Below are 13,855 nucleotides of genomic sequence, written 5' to 3' on the forward strand. Positions count from 1 at the left end.
TGCTTGTATAGGGTCGTAAAGGTAAGCGATCTAAACTATCGCTTATGCTTTCAAACCCGACCCATTTGGTCGATCATTAGGATCCGACCAAACACTTTAGGTAACCATAGTTGTATAGGGAATAACCTTCCGAGGTTATACCTTATGGTCACGACGTTTAATTAGTTGTATGATAGGTAATGCATGTGCCTTAGGTAAATTACCAAAATACCCTTTTTGCACTAAAAATTATTTTAAGCCTATGTAACGTAATTTTTGACATCTAAACTGATTTCACAACAATATTAAACATGTTAAGGCATATCTTACTTGTCATAGGGCTAATTAGGCATTCCGAACGCGTTATACGCGAACGACGCGTTAAAGTAGCATAAGCTACCTAAACGAGTCGTAACGGGTCAAAAGCACTTAGGATAGGTTTCGTTTCGTTTTAGTATGTAGGCTTTGTTAAACCATATTACATAAGTTCCCACACTTATTTGGTTTACGAACCCTCATACTACCCGATCCTCCGTTAGGTCCGTTTATTAATGTAGTTACCTATATTAGGTGCCGTTTGATTTCCGTGAACCCTCTAGCTTTGCTTGGTTGTTGTTCAAGACTTCTAAGCACCCTCAAGTGAGTACATAGTCCCCTCTTTTACCGTTTTTCAAACGTTTTGGGGTGAAACACATGTGCCTACTTGTTACTTTCATGCTTTTCATGTTTTCATATCATACACTTGCTATGATCATTAGTACACTATTAGTACATGATTTCATTATGTTTTTGCTATGTATGCCCATTATGTGCATACTTAGTACATCGCTTTACATGACATTTTATGCTATGTATGTTCATTTAGCGCATACTTAGTACATTGTTTACATTACATTTTGCCGCACATGCTCATCCAGCATATGGACACATTGAACTACATTTTGAACCGTTGTAACTATTTGACTATGTAAACCGTTTGTAACTATTGAACCGTGTGAATCGTTTGTATCTGTTGATTAACATGAACCATTTAACCCACGTTTTACTTCAAAGCGCACATGCTCATACCTCTTAATGCCGTATTCGTCATTCCTCACTTCAAATCGATGCTTGTTTGTTGTTCGCCGTTGTCGTTGTTTACCCTCGGTCGTAATCGCCTTGAAACTTCACCGTGAATTTTGGGGTTCGAATATGGTTTTTGATTTGAGACGGAGATATAGCCGAGTATATAGATATAGTAAATTGACGATTTTAACCTTTAGATACGATAATTACGCTTTTGACCCCGCTTCTCATCATCAATTTAATCACCCTGATCTGACGGTCAGGATAGTCACGTACTTAATGTACGATTACTCATAATGTATGTTAACCGCTCTCTCTCTCTCTCTATATATATATATATATACACATATATAGGGTAAGGATATGGTAAAAAGTGTCTAAAATGTAAGAAGGGTAAGAAGTGTTTTAAACCATTGGATATTTGATCTAATGGTTGAGATCAATAGGGTATAAAAATGTAAATTGTGTTTTAATTAGAGGGACCTTATGTAAAATTGAAGGGCAATAGTGTCTTTTTCAATGTTTCAAATATGGTAACCGTATCCTACACAACCAAAAACACCTACATTCACTCCTTTTTCCTTAAAAATCGGAATTAATAATCAATATCTAAATCGGAAGCCTCTGTGTTTTATATAAGATTCAAGGCGTGGTGTTTTACGTTTAGAAGAACTGTAATCAGATTCATGGCGTGGTGTTTTAAAACATCTGGATAAATTGACTATGATTCAAAGTCATGGTGTTTTATCTAGAATCCAGAAAACACCATGACTTGAATCATAGTGTTTATCTGGAGACATTGTTCAATACAAAACATGACTATGATTCAATACAAAACATTCCCAGATTTTAAAACACCATAACTATGATTCAAGTCATGGTGTTTTATCTGGGCAATCAATACAAAACATTCCCAGATTTTAAAACACCATGACTATGCTTCAAGTCATGGTGTTTTATCTGGAGACATTATTCATGGCGTGGTGTTTTAAACATCTGGAGACATTGACTATAATTCAAGTCATGGTGTTTTATCTGGAATTCAAGTCAGATAAAACACCATGACTTGAATCATAGTCAATGTCTCCAGATGTTTAAAACACCACGCCATGAACAATGTCTCCAGATGTTTAAAACACCACGCCATGAACAATGTCTCCAGATAAAACACCATGACTTGAATCATAGTCAATGTCTCCAGATTTTTAAAACACCACGCCATGAACAATGTATGATTAAAAGATGTTGCGATTAAAAGATGATGAAGAATATAAAACAATCAGATGTATAATGTTTCCTAAAATTTCTCCTAATTCAAAATTCGATTCAAACCCTAAAAAAACTCATCCCCAGTTTTTTTGACAGTTATTCTTGGAAATCAATTAAATGATAAAAATGTCAAATTACTAATATACCCTTTTGAATTAATTAGGATAAAGGACACTTGTCATTCCCAAATTATTTCTCACACTTCTCACAAAAGTCCCACTTTTTACAGGATCCTCTACCTATATATATATATATATATATATATATAGTGAAAGTGTAAAATACAATATCTCTTATCGTACAATACGTACGATATTGTGAAATCGCATATTATAAAAATGCATGTTGGTATTTTTGATGAAATCGCATGTTGGTATATAAAGCAATTTCGCATGTTGGTTTTTCAGCACAAGTCGCATGTTCAAAAATGAATTCGCACCAGATCGGACGGCTGAGATGATCACGTACATATTGTACGATAAGAGCTATTGTACGTTAACCTAACTGTATATATATAATTAATTAATTAAATTATACATTTCTTCTCTCACAAGTCACAACTACTAAAAAAAACATATTCCGTACAAGATGACTCGCTTATGGCTTTATAGCCTAGTGACATCTTGAGGGTGAGATAAGGCTTTGGGACCAATATGTCCTGGGTTCGATTCTCATATTTATTGGGTTTCTTGTGAATTGGTGTATAGACGTTATGTCCAGTGGAAATATATATGTCTATATTTATTGGGTTTTTTTTGTGAATTGGTGTATAGATATTATGCCTAATGAAAATAGATATGATGAGGTGATTAAAAAAAATGGGGTGGATTTGGTAAAAATGAATCGAACCTTGACCCAGATCCTCCAGTATTGGCGATATACACACACTGCTCTAATACACAGTCGCTTACGTTCTTTGGAAGGCGAGAACTCTAGCTGCAAACGACCAAAGGTACTTGAAAACCCTAAACCCATCGACACCGCACGATGTCTGCCCTAGAAATCGAAGCTCGGGAGTAAGTTCAACTCTATTCTTCACTCATTCTAAGTTGCACCCTCACTGATTGATTCACCTTACCTCTGTTGAGGAGATAACCCAACAAAAATACATTTAAATGATTGTTTAGTGTCTGGCTATAACTTATTTCGATTTTGATTTCTACGACATATTAATGCCCTAAAATTGAAGCTCCAGAGTAAGTCTTCCCTCAATTTTAGGTCATTGTTTGGTATTATTCAGGAGAAAATATACATTGATTTGAGAGTGTCATTTGGAGTTAGCATTACTCGTGAATGATTGTTAAGTGTCTGGCTAAAACTAGTTTTGATTTTGCTGATAGTTCATGCTTGAGTAATCATATTAGAATTGCTGTATAAAAGGGTTATGGTCAAAGCTAATACTATCAAGACACCATTAATCAACTTATTATCTGATTTTTATTCTGATTCTCTTAAGCTGCAGTAATGCATATTCGTTATTTTCTTTTCAATTAATGGATTCTTACGTGTATGCATATTTCTTTTAACTGGTACATGTTATATGGTTTAGTGTAATTTTGTTATACTTTTTTGTTGCAGTGTGATTAAAATAGTTCTCCAGTTCTGCAAAGAAAACTCACTGCATCAAACTTTCCAAACATTACAAAGCGAATGCCAAGTATCTCTGAACACAGTAGACAGCCTTGAAACATTTATAGCAGATATTAACAGCGGTAGATGGGATGCAATATTGCCTCAAGTGGCACAACTTAAGCTTCCAAGAAAGACACTTGAAGATTTATATGAGCAGGTACATAGTTTACCTTTATATTCATGTAACATGTTGAGGCATGTGCTAATGTATATTCTGTTATTACTTTGTTCTAGATTGTTCTTGAAATGATTGAACTGAGGGAGTTGGATACAGCTCGTGCTATATTAAGGCAAACTCAAGCAATGAGTGTCATGAAACAAGAAGAACCAGAAAGATACTTAAGACTTGAGCATCTCTTAGTTCGAACTTATTTTGATCCTCATGAGGTTGAAATTTTGGAAATTTAATTTCTTTTAAATTGTAACGAGTGTGCTGTTTGTAATATCGTGTTGTACCTATTTTCTTATCTAGGCTTATCAAGACTCCACGAAAGAGAAACGGCGCGCACAGATTGCTCAAGGTTTTAATATCTTCACCCTTTCTTGTTTTCATTTAGATTATAACAGAATACAATTTGATATCTATGTATTTTTTGCTCTTCTCAGCTATTGCTGCAGAAGTCTCTGTGGTTCCACCATCACGTTTAATGGCTCTAATTGGTCAAGCTTTGAAATGGCAACAACACCAAGGTTACACTTTAATTTATTGTTTTATAGATGTTAACTCTTTTGCTATGATAAAGTCAAATTGGTTATAAATTTATAATAATTTGATCTCAGGGTTACTTCCACCTGGAACACAGTTTGATCTCTTTCGAGGAACAGCTGCTATGAAACAAGATGTAGATGATAAGTACCCAACAACTCTTGGTCATACTATAAAGGTGATTTGCTGTTTATACATTTCGTCGCGTTAAATCCTATTATGATTATGTGCTTTATTCTTACCCACATATCACTTACGTTAATATCAATATTGGTAATCAAATAAGCATGTCCGTGTATGGAATTTAACACAAAGTTTATCCAAATGGGTTATATATATTTTTTAAAATGTTAGAAATTCAGTTAACTATTTTAGATCATTATGGATGATTAGATGGTATTGATCATAGTTGTTAATAGCGGCTATAGCGACCGCTATAGCGCGCTATGTAGCCATGCGACGTAGTGTCGCTATATGGGTCATAGCGACAAATAGCGATGATAGCGATTGTTTTTTTTTTTTTTTTTTTTTTTTTTTTGATGTAAATAGCAATTAGATATAGCTATAAAATAGCTGGATTTAGGGGAGTGGGGGTGGTCACTAGTGATAGAATTCCATCACTCACAAGCACCCAATCAAGTTCTGCCATGTCATCAACCATTTTTCCACCACTCACAACCTTTTTTAGTGGCATTGGTCATCACTCACAACACCCACAATAAACCCTCACACCCCCTCACATGTTCCATCACTAAAATCCCATGACGCGTTGAAAACATCACTGACTCTTGCCATAACGCGTTGAAAACATCAGTGGCGGTGGGGAGTTTGAATTCATCACTCGTTGTAAGGGTCCATCACAGAGAAAACAATCTCCACCCCCAGTCCCCTTATAGGTTTTTGTTAAATACACATGTAAAATAGCATATATACAAGGGTATTTTGATGTAATATACATATAAAAATTTTCAAAATTCTTTTTCTAGTGTAATCGCTATTTATAAAATAGCTGTCGCTATTCGCTACGTAGCCTATAGGTGCCTTGTCGCTATTTGCTATCGACAACTATGGTATTGATTGTGGTCTTTGCTCCTTGGAGTGGACAAATTTTATTAATATATGAAGCTAGATGAAAGAACTAGTTATATTTTCAACAAAAGTTTCATTATTTTTCTAATGGTATTTAATAATTGTGTTGCAGTTTGGAAAGAAAAGTCACCCTGAAAATGCTCGGTTCTCACCGGATGGACAGTTTCTTGTTTCTTGCTCTGTTGATGGGTTTATTGAGGTTTATCTAGTTAAACAACCGTTCTGTGTTAGTTTAAGTTATTGATGATATTTAATTGCTGCATTATTACTGTTAATATCAGGTTTGGGATCATATAAGTGGGAAGCTTAAAAAAGATCTTCAGTACCAAGCAGAAGTGGGTTCTTGTTAGTTTTAATTTTGATAATTTCTTTTCTAATGTCTGAGTCATCATTCTGTACTTTCTCATCTGATTGTTGATGTTTCATAAATTTATTATCATGTATTTCCCTAGTTTCCTAAATACAGTGTGCAGAATATCTTCATAATGCAATCTCCAAGTGTTGAGATATTAAGTTTTTTTTTTTTTTTAATTGTGCAGGAATCTTTTATGATGCATGATGATGCTGTTTTGTGCATTGACTTTAGTAGAGATTCAGAGATGCTTGCTTCTGGATCCCAAGATGGAAAGATTAAAGTAAGCATCTTTTGTGGTTTATTCATTTACACACAGCTTATTTATAAGAGAAAGACGACTTCATATATATCATTCTAAATTTCATATCATTATTTTTACCCTTTCAGACTACTAGAAGTATCATCATATTTACCCATTCCATAATAAATAAAATTAACATCAGTTAATTATAATAGTTTGTTTCGCTAAAAATTATGCTGAGACGATTCACAGTAAAGGGTTGTTTTCTTACTTGTTTGTTCAGTTGAAACAATTTGTTTCAAGTTTATAACCAATGGAATTGGTAAAATGGTATCATTGGTGTTTTGTAGGGATGTATAGGATCTTATGGAATTGATAATGACACGTATGAATTTTTAAATGCAACTTTATATAGAGACAACTTATATTTTCTTCTGTACGTTTGAAATTTCATATCTTCATCCTTCTGAAATTTCATATCTTCATCCTTTGAAATTTCATATTTTCTTATTTAGCGTTAAATTGGTAAACATGGTAAATTTTTTTAGAGTAAATTACAAGTTCTGTCCTTTATGTTTACACCATTTTGCAGGCGCTGTCCTTTAGCAGAAAAGTTGACAAGTTTTGTACTTAATGTTTCAAAATCTTGCACGTTATATCCTTTTGGTCAAACCCAGTTAGATTTTTTAGTTAATTATGGTTATGTGTCTTGCACATGAGGGTATTGTTGTCATTTAACCTTTCCAGGGGATATTTTGTAAAAGAATTTTACTCAAGGACTATTGAGCAAAATAAAAGATATAAACTTCTCTTCTCTCTCCCTCTAAGATCTGAACTTCTTCCACCCTGTTTTCTCCTTAACCCAGCTCGCCATTAGGAGATTTTGATCATTTATTTCGGAACACTAATTTCAGTTATTAGTTATGGAATTAAATTAAATGAACCAACTTTTTAATTTTACCATTTTGTTTTGTTTTGATTTGATTTGTGCGGTTGTAGGATCTGCTAATCATTGAATGTGTTTTTGTTTGTTCAAATGATGGCTTAATTGTTTTTTTAGGGTTCGTTTGATTTTAGGGGGGAATTTAATTTTGGATCACTGGATGATTGATTGATGGGTATAACTCAATTTTTGTGAAATTTCCCTTTTTGATGATCGGATTTGAATCTGTTATTGATTTTTATCTGTTGTTGAATTAGAACTTTTAGTTTTTTTTTTTTTTTTTTTTTTGCACACAAAGTGTTTGACAAATGTCACTGTCATCATTGACCCGGTTTTCGTGGTGGTATTGGAGTAACGGGAAGGGTAACCAGCCGGTGATCGGTTCGGATTCAATGAAACCGTCTTCGAACAAGAAGAAAGAGGCAAGGTTATCATCATCTTCATCTTCAAAAAAGGTGAAAAAGAAGTGACAAAGTAGAGAAGAGAGGAAGAGAGTAATGGATAAAGAGTATGATGTTGTGTTGGTGCCTTCAGATGGTGTTTGTTTATCAGCATCTGATGATGATTCTTCCTATGATTCAGACTGGTCTGTTGGGTGGATGGAGCCTCATGCCCCTGAGTTTTTCAACAGTGATGATGAGGATGCTGATGCAGGTGCAGTTGCAGATAACAGTTTTGCAGTTTTGGTTCCTTGTTATAGAAATGATTGCAAGGCTTTTAAGATGGAAGAACGGGCCAGTGACCAGTTCTTACTGATTTCCCAAATGGTTTTCAGCAAGACCCTTTGTCGTCCTTTTCCAATCGGTTCCCTTTCAATCAACTGGTTCGGTTTTCGGTTTTTTCAGTGGCCAAACAGGGGTAAAACGGCGAGCTAGGTTAAGGAGAAAACATGGTGGAAGAGGTTCAAATCTTAGAGGGAGAGAGAGAAGAGAGGTTTATATCTTTTATTTTGCATAATAATCTTTTTTTTTTACAAAATATCCCCTGGAAAGGTTAAATGACAATAATGTCCTCATGTGTAAGGCATATGACCATACTTAACTAAAAAATCTAACTGGGTTTGGCCTAAAGGATATAACGTGCAAAATTTTGAAACATTAAGTACAAAACTTGTCAACTTTTGCGCTAAAGGACAGCGCCTGCAAAATAGTGTAAATATAAAGGACAAAACTTGTAATTTACTCTTTTTTTTAAACAGCAAATATGGTATTATGAAATCTATAGTGTTATTTGAAAAATGTAAATGAATATTGTTCTTATTCATGATTAAGGTTTGGCGTATAAGAAATGGCCAATGCTTGCGGCGCCTTGAAAATGCTCATTCTCGGGGTGTCACTAGTGTTGCATTTACCCGGGATGGAACTCAGATATTAAGCACATCATTTGACGGAACTGCCAGGTTTACCTCTCTTATTTTAAATAGAATTAATTTGAGAGATTTTCACTCAGAAACCAAAATCTGTCAATTTTTAACAATAAATTTCTTTTGGGTCATTGTATATTTTAATTGCTTACATTAACAAACAAACAAACAAACATTTGAACTGTTGCTACATTTATATCAGAATTCATGGCATAAAAGGTGGAAAAATGTTGAAGGAATTTCGTGGTCACACTTCGTACGTAAATGATGCCATTTTTACAAGTGATGGACTTCGTATAATTACAGCATCAAGTGATTGTACAGTAAAGGTGAGTTTTCGACCCCTACCTGCAAGTGAAACCAACGTAAGACTTCTGCAAGTGATTGTTCTTTTGTTTAATTTTTATTCAGGTTTGGGATTTAAAGACTGCAGATTGTCTACAAACATTCAAGCCGCCACCTCCTTTGAGGGTATTGCTGTCATTTTACCTCACAATATCAGATTTCTTCTAAGTTCATTTTTTTCCTTTTTATATTTGAATTTCTCATCATCTTCCGGTTTTGACTCACAGGGAGGTGACGCGTCCGTAAATTCTGTCCACCTGTCACCCAAAAATCCTGACCATGTTATAGTTTGTAACAAGACATCATCTATTTATCTTATGACACTTCAAGGACAGGTAGAATTATTTTTTTGTTTAGATTATAATGTAATATTACTGTTCTGTAATGTAATTAAAATGAATACTGACCAAATGACCTGCCGAGTTTATTAACTTGTTTTCTGTCATTCAGAATAATGATGGATTGTTGGCTTAATGCAGGTTGTGAGAAGTTTCTCATCTGGTAAAAAGGAGGGTGGAGATTTTGTTGCCGCTTGTATATCACCGAAAGGAGAATGGATATATTGTATTGGTGAAGATAGGTATTTGCTCAAACCCTGAGTTACAGTTGACCCTTTGCCTTTTTTTTGTTTTTTTTAATAATAAATTTTTTTGACCCTACCAATAGCTTTGTGATTTGTGGGATTCACTGGGTATGGTTATTGTTCTGCACTGCATTTGTGAACTGCACGGCACAACATACACGTCTTAAGTGTTCATATTATGGTCCCGATTATTGTTTTTGTTCCAGTTTTTCTTTAATCTTACACTTGGAAACAATCTGCAGGAACCTGTATTGCTTCAGCCATCAATCTGGGAAACTTGAACACTTGATGAAGGTACATTTACATTCCCCGTCTTTCTTACAATGATCATTGGTAATTAGAGCTGGCAAAAAGGACGTCAAAATTGACCTAGTACAGACCAAAATGGTTTGGGTTGACGGTTGACCATAGAGCTGCCAAAATAAACAGATTGAGTAATGGGTCAAAGTTGATTATTATTTGAATTTTACAAATAGTTAATATACAAAACTATATTATAAAAAATATCAATAAACTTTTTTTGGGAGGTTTTAAGCATTTTACTTGTAAAAGAGGCGTTAGGTTATGTTTTATTTCAAACGGGTCAAATGGTACAACAAAAAATATAGTTATAAAGTATTTTTGAAAAACTCGTAATTGTTTATATTAATATTTCAGATTATGACTGAAAAAATATGATATTTGTAATCATATTGACATACTATCTGTATGTAAACAGTTTAAAAGTTTCGGACAAAACTGTTTCTAGTCAATGTGTGCCCGAAACCATTCCAGAATTACCTGTTTTGATTTATTACCCAACCCACCTGCCAGTCCGTTTTGCTCGTCTTAACTACAACCTGTTAGTGTGAAACGGGACCATTTGTGTTTATTATTCATCGCTATATCCGCCTGAATTCCGTATATACTCACAGGTGCATGAGAAGGATGTAATCGGTATTTGTCACCATCCTCATAGGAATCTTATAGCCACATATGGTGAAGACTGCACCATGAAACTATGGAAGCCTTAAAAGCCTCTTCTTTTCAAGTACTCTTTTTACGGTTTTGTCCTTTTTTTATTAGCCATTAATGTAACATTAGTCGAAATGCATTTTGATTCAGTATGCTGCATAATTCTCACTTCAGGTTCTATTTAAACAACGATAATGGATCGTTGTTGTTATGTAGGATGCATAATATAATAGATACCCTGTAATTTGTCCTACAATAATCATAAGGTTGAAAAACAATGTTGCTTCAACCTATGTTGTCAAAAGCGAGCTAGGCGCAGCTAAACCGCCTGGTGGAGAGCTAGGCGCAAATCTGCGCCTTTTTCAAAAAACGCACTCGGGCGCTCGCCTGGAGCTGGGCGCAGGCGAAAAAAAGCGACTCTAAACCGAAAAAAAAAATCCTTAAACAAGAAGGGACGGCTTGAAACGTTAATTTAGAGAGGGTAGATAGTTAGGAACCTGGTTTAGCAACTTCTTGAAGACTACCTGGTTAAACTCTAGAGCATAGTGGCCGACCAGCAATGTGGTGGACTGGTGTCGGCTGCTCTTTTTGATAGGAAACCCTAATTCAATAAAATTGATGGGCTGCCTTTTGTTGATTATGTGTAGATGGTATTGGGTCAACTTTTGTTTTAAATAACTAAACTATTTTATAGAATAGATGGGTGACCCAACTAAAGATCTTTAAATTGTTTTTCACTTTATTGTTTAGTTTATTATAAATTATAAATACTTAGATATTTTTACAAACATTAATTATTGTTGTACATATTCTAAAAGGATATGATTTTTTACATTATATTCGTATAATAGTGTAAAACCATTAATTTTAGGTCTATTTTATATATGTATATATATATAGGCTAATTATAATGAGAAAACTCAATCCAGTTGACTAAACCTTGAAAACTCTAACATGTGGCTAGGATTGATCCACGTTTAAATTTATATTGAAAGGGGTAAGGGCATGATCGTCTTTTTCTATCTTACATTTTTGACTTTATGTGATGGGTTGGTGATGTCTGCACACGCAGACTTTCTCATACCTTCTTTCTTCTTGTCATCTCTTTTAATTAATGCATGTTATACTTGTTAGACTTTTCACAACCTTCCTTCTTCTCTCACATCACACACATTTTCTAATAACTTCTCTTTTGTTCTTTATAGATATTCATATCTCTCATCACACACACTTCCAGATCTAAATCAACCATCAAAATTCTTCTTCTTATCACAATCATTCATAATCAACCACCAAAACTCTAGATCTACAAGCGTTACAACCCGGTGACGGTGTAGTTCAAGATCCGGTTTCTTGGCGAACGAAATATTCATCGATCCACCATAAATCATCACCAAAACCACTATTTTTCTTGGCGGATTTAGTGCTTTGAGTGGTTCAATAGATTTGTAAGGTGGGCTCGGGTAGTTCCTCGACAAGGGTTTCAAGATCCGATGGTGGTTTCAAGATCCGGCGGTGGTCAACAAATCCGATATTGAAGATGATGTTTCAGTGACGGTTTGATATTTGAAGATGATCCCAAAGATGTTTGATGTTGAACATGATGTCCCAGATCTAAAAGATCCTCCAGATTCTTAAGTATGTTTGTGTTTTTGTAGATCTTCATTTTTTGTGTTTTGTAGATATCCAACTTTTTGTAATTTTCAGATTTGCAATTTTTTTTTGTGTTCCAGATCTAAAAGGTCCTCCAGATTTGCAATTTTTTGTGTTTTGTAGATCTTCATTTTTTGTGTTTTGTAGATCTGCAACTTTTTTTTTATTTTTTTTGTTTAAGAAGATGAATGTTATTAAGTTCTTGTTTTCTTGATATGTTGTTACACTTTTTTAGATTGTTGTAAAAATAAAGTGTGTTGTTATATTTTTTTCCAGATTATTGTTCTTTGGTTATGTTACACTTTTTTGTGTAACATCTTTATGTAACCAAACATAGCTGGGTTTTACTAATGTAAAAATTCTAATATGTTTTGTTAGTTACATATTTAAAAATTCTAAAAAAACATAAACAGATGATATATGTAACACCTTTTTTGCTTTTTATTATTGATTTTATCAATTTTTTTTTGTGAAAAAATTTGTTTCAGATCTGGGTCATAATAATGTAGTAGAAAATAAATTGTTCTTTGGTTATATTACACTTTTTTTGCGTAACATCTTTATGTAACCCAACATAACTGGGTTTTAGTAATGTAACAGTTCTAATCTGTTTTTTATTGTTAAATGAAACAAATGTGCTAGTTGACAAAAATCAGGGGGATTCGTATGAGTGTAACAACTGGGTGATAATAATGTAACAAAAAATAATTTGTTCTTTGGTTATGTTACACTTTTTTTTGTGTAACATCTCTATGTAACAACATAGCTGGGTTTTAGTGATTCTTGTGAGTGTAACAACTGGATGATAATAATGTAACAAAAAAAATTGTTCTTTGGTTATGTTACACTTTTTTTGTGTAACATCTTTATGTAACAACATAGCTGGGTTTTAGTAATGTAACAATTCTAATATGTTTTGTCAGTTACATATTTAAAAATTCTAAAAAAACATAAATAGATGATATTTGTAACACATTTTTACATTTTTTTGTAGTGTACGTATACAAAAGTAAACAAAAAAGTTCAAAATTATAGAGAGATTGGAGAGAGGAAAGTAGACAGATTTACATTTTCTGTCAGGAGAGAGAGGAAAGTTGACAGATGTTACACTTTCTGTCAGGAGAGAGAAATTGTAACATTTCCAAATATACCCTTTTTGTACCTCTCATTAGTATTATATTAAAAAGTAAAAAGAAGGCAATTCCAAAATGATCTCATCCATCAATCTGCTTAATCAATGGCTATTATTGGGTTTTCAGGGTTTATTCAACTCAAGTGGGTTTTCAATTTATCCTTGCCCTATATATATATATATATATATATATATATATAGGATGAGGATCATTACAGAACACTAACTATTGCGAGAACAAAAAGAACAACTCTAAAACACTAAATTTTGGGATTTAAGTTTCATGTTTTTTTAAATTTTATGTTTCTTACATTCATATGTGTATTTTATATTCATAAAAAACCATATTTTTTACCTACACGTAGCTTACATACATGTTGGTAATTTAACCCACACATAACCTACATATGTGTAGGTTAAAGAAAAAGTGAAAATTTTTCATATTTTGTTTTGAATTCTAGTGTAATAAACAATAAATCTTACATTTTCATTTACTTTTTAGGTTTTTAGGATTGAAAAAATAGGTGATTCATTGTGTTCTGCGTG

General features: G+C 33.5%; 1 protein-coding gene across 2 annotated transcripts; it reads left to right on the forward strand.

The window, feature by feature from the left end:
• Positions 1-3,138: 3,138 nt before the first annotated feature.
• On the forward strand, positions 3,139-10,813 carry LOC110912640 (suppressor of mec-8 and unc-52 protein homolog 1). Of its 2 annotated transcripts, none has more exons than XM_022157407.2 (16): positions 3,139-3,329; positions 3,892-4,102; positions 4,180-4,332; positions 4,418-4,466; positions 4,552-4,635; positions 4,726-4,829; positions 5,853-5,939; positions 6,022-6,075; positions 6,280-6,375; positions 8,551-8,678; positions 8,845-8,971; positions 9,054-9,113; positions 9,215-9,322; positions 9,467-9,567; positions 9,813-9,864; positions 10,485-10,813. In XM_022157407.2, the coding sequence occupies exons 1-16, from the start codon at positions 3,301-3,303 to the stop codon at positions 10,581-10,583; spliced, it is 1,542 nt and encodes a 513-aa protein (XP_022013099.1). In that variant the 5' UTR covers positions 3,139-3,300; the 3' UTR covers positions 10,584-10,813. The 2 variants fall into 2 exon arrangements, with proteins under 2 accessions (XP_022013099.1, XP_022013100.1); XM_022157408.2 differs by having other exon boundaries at positions 3,179-3,265.
• The last annotated feature ends 3,042 nt before the right edge of the window (positions 10,814-13,855 follow it).

The sequence above is a fragment of the Helianthus annuus genome, chromosome 15 (assembly GCF_002127325.2).
Source record: "Helianthus annuus cultivar XRQ/B chromosome 15, HanXRQr2.0-SUNRISE, whole genome shotgun sequence".
Lineage (NCBI taxonomy): Eukaryota > Viridiplantae > Streptophyta > Magnoliopsida > Asterales > Asteraceae > Helianthus > Helianthus annuus.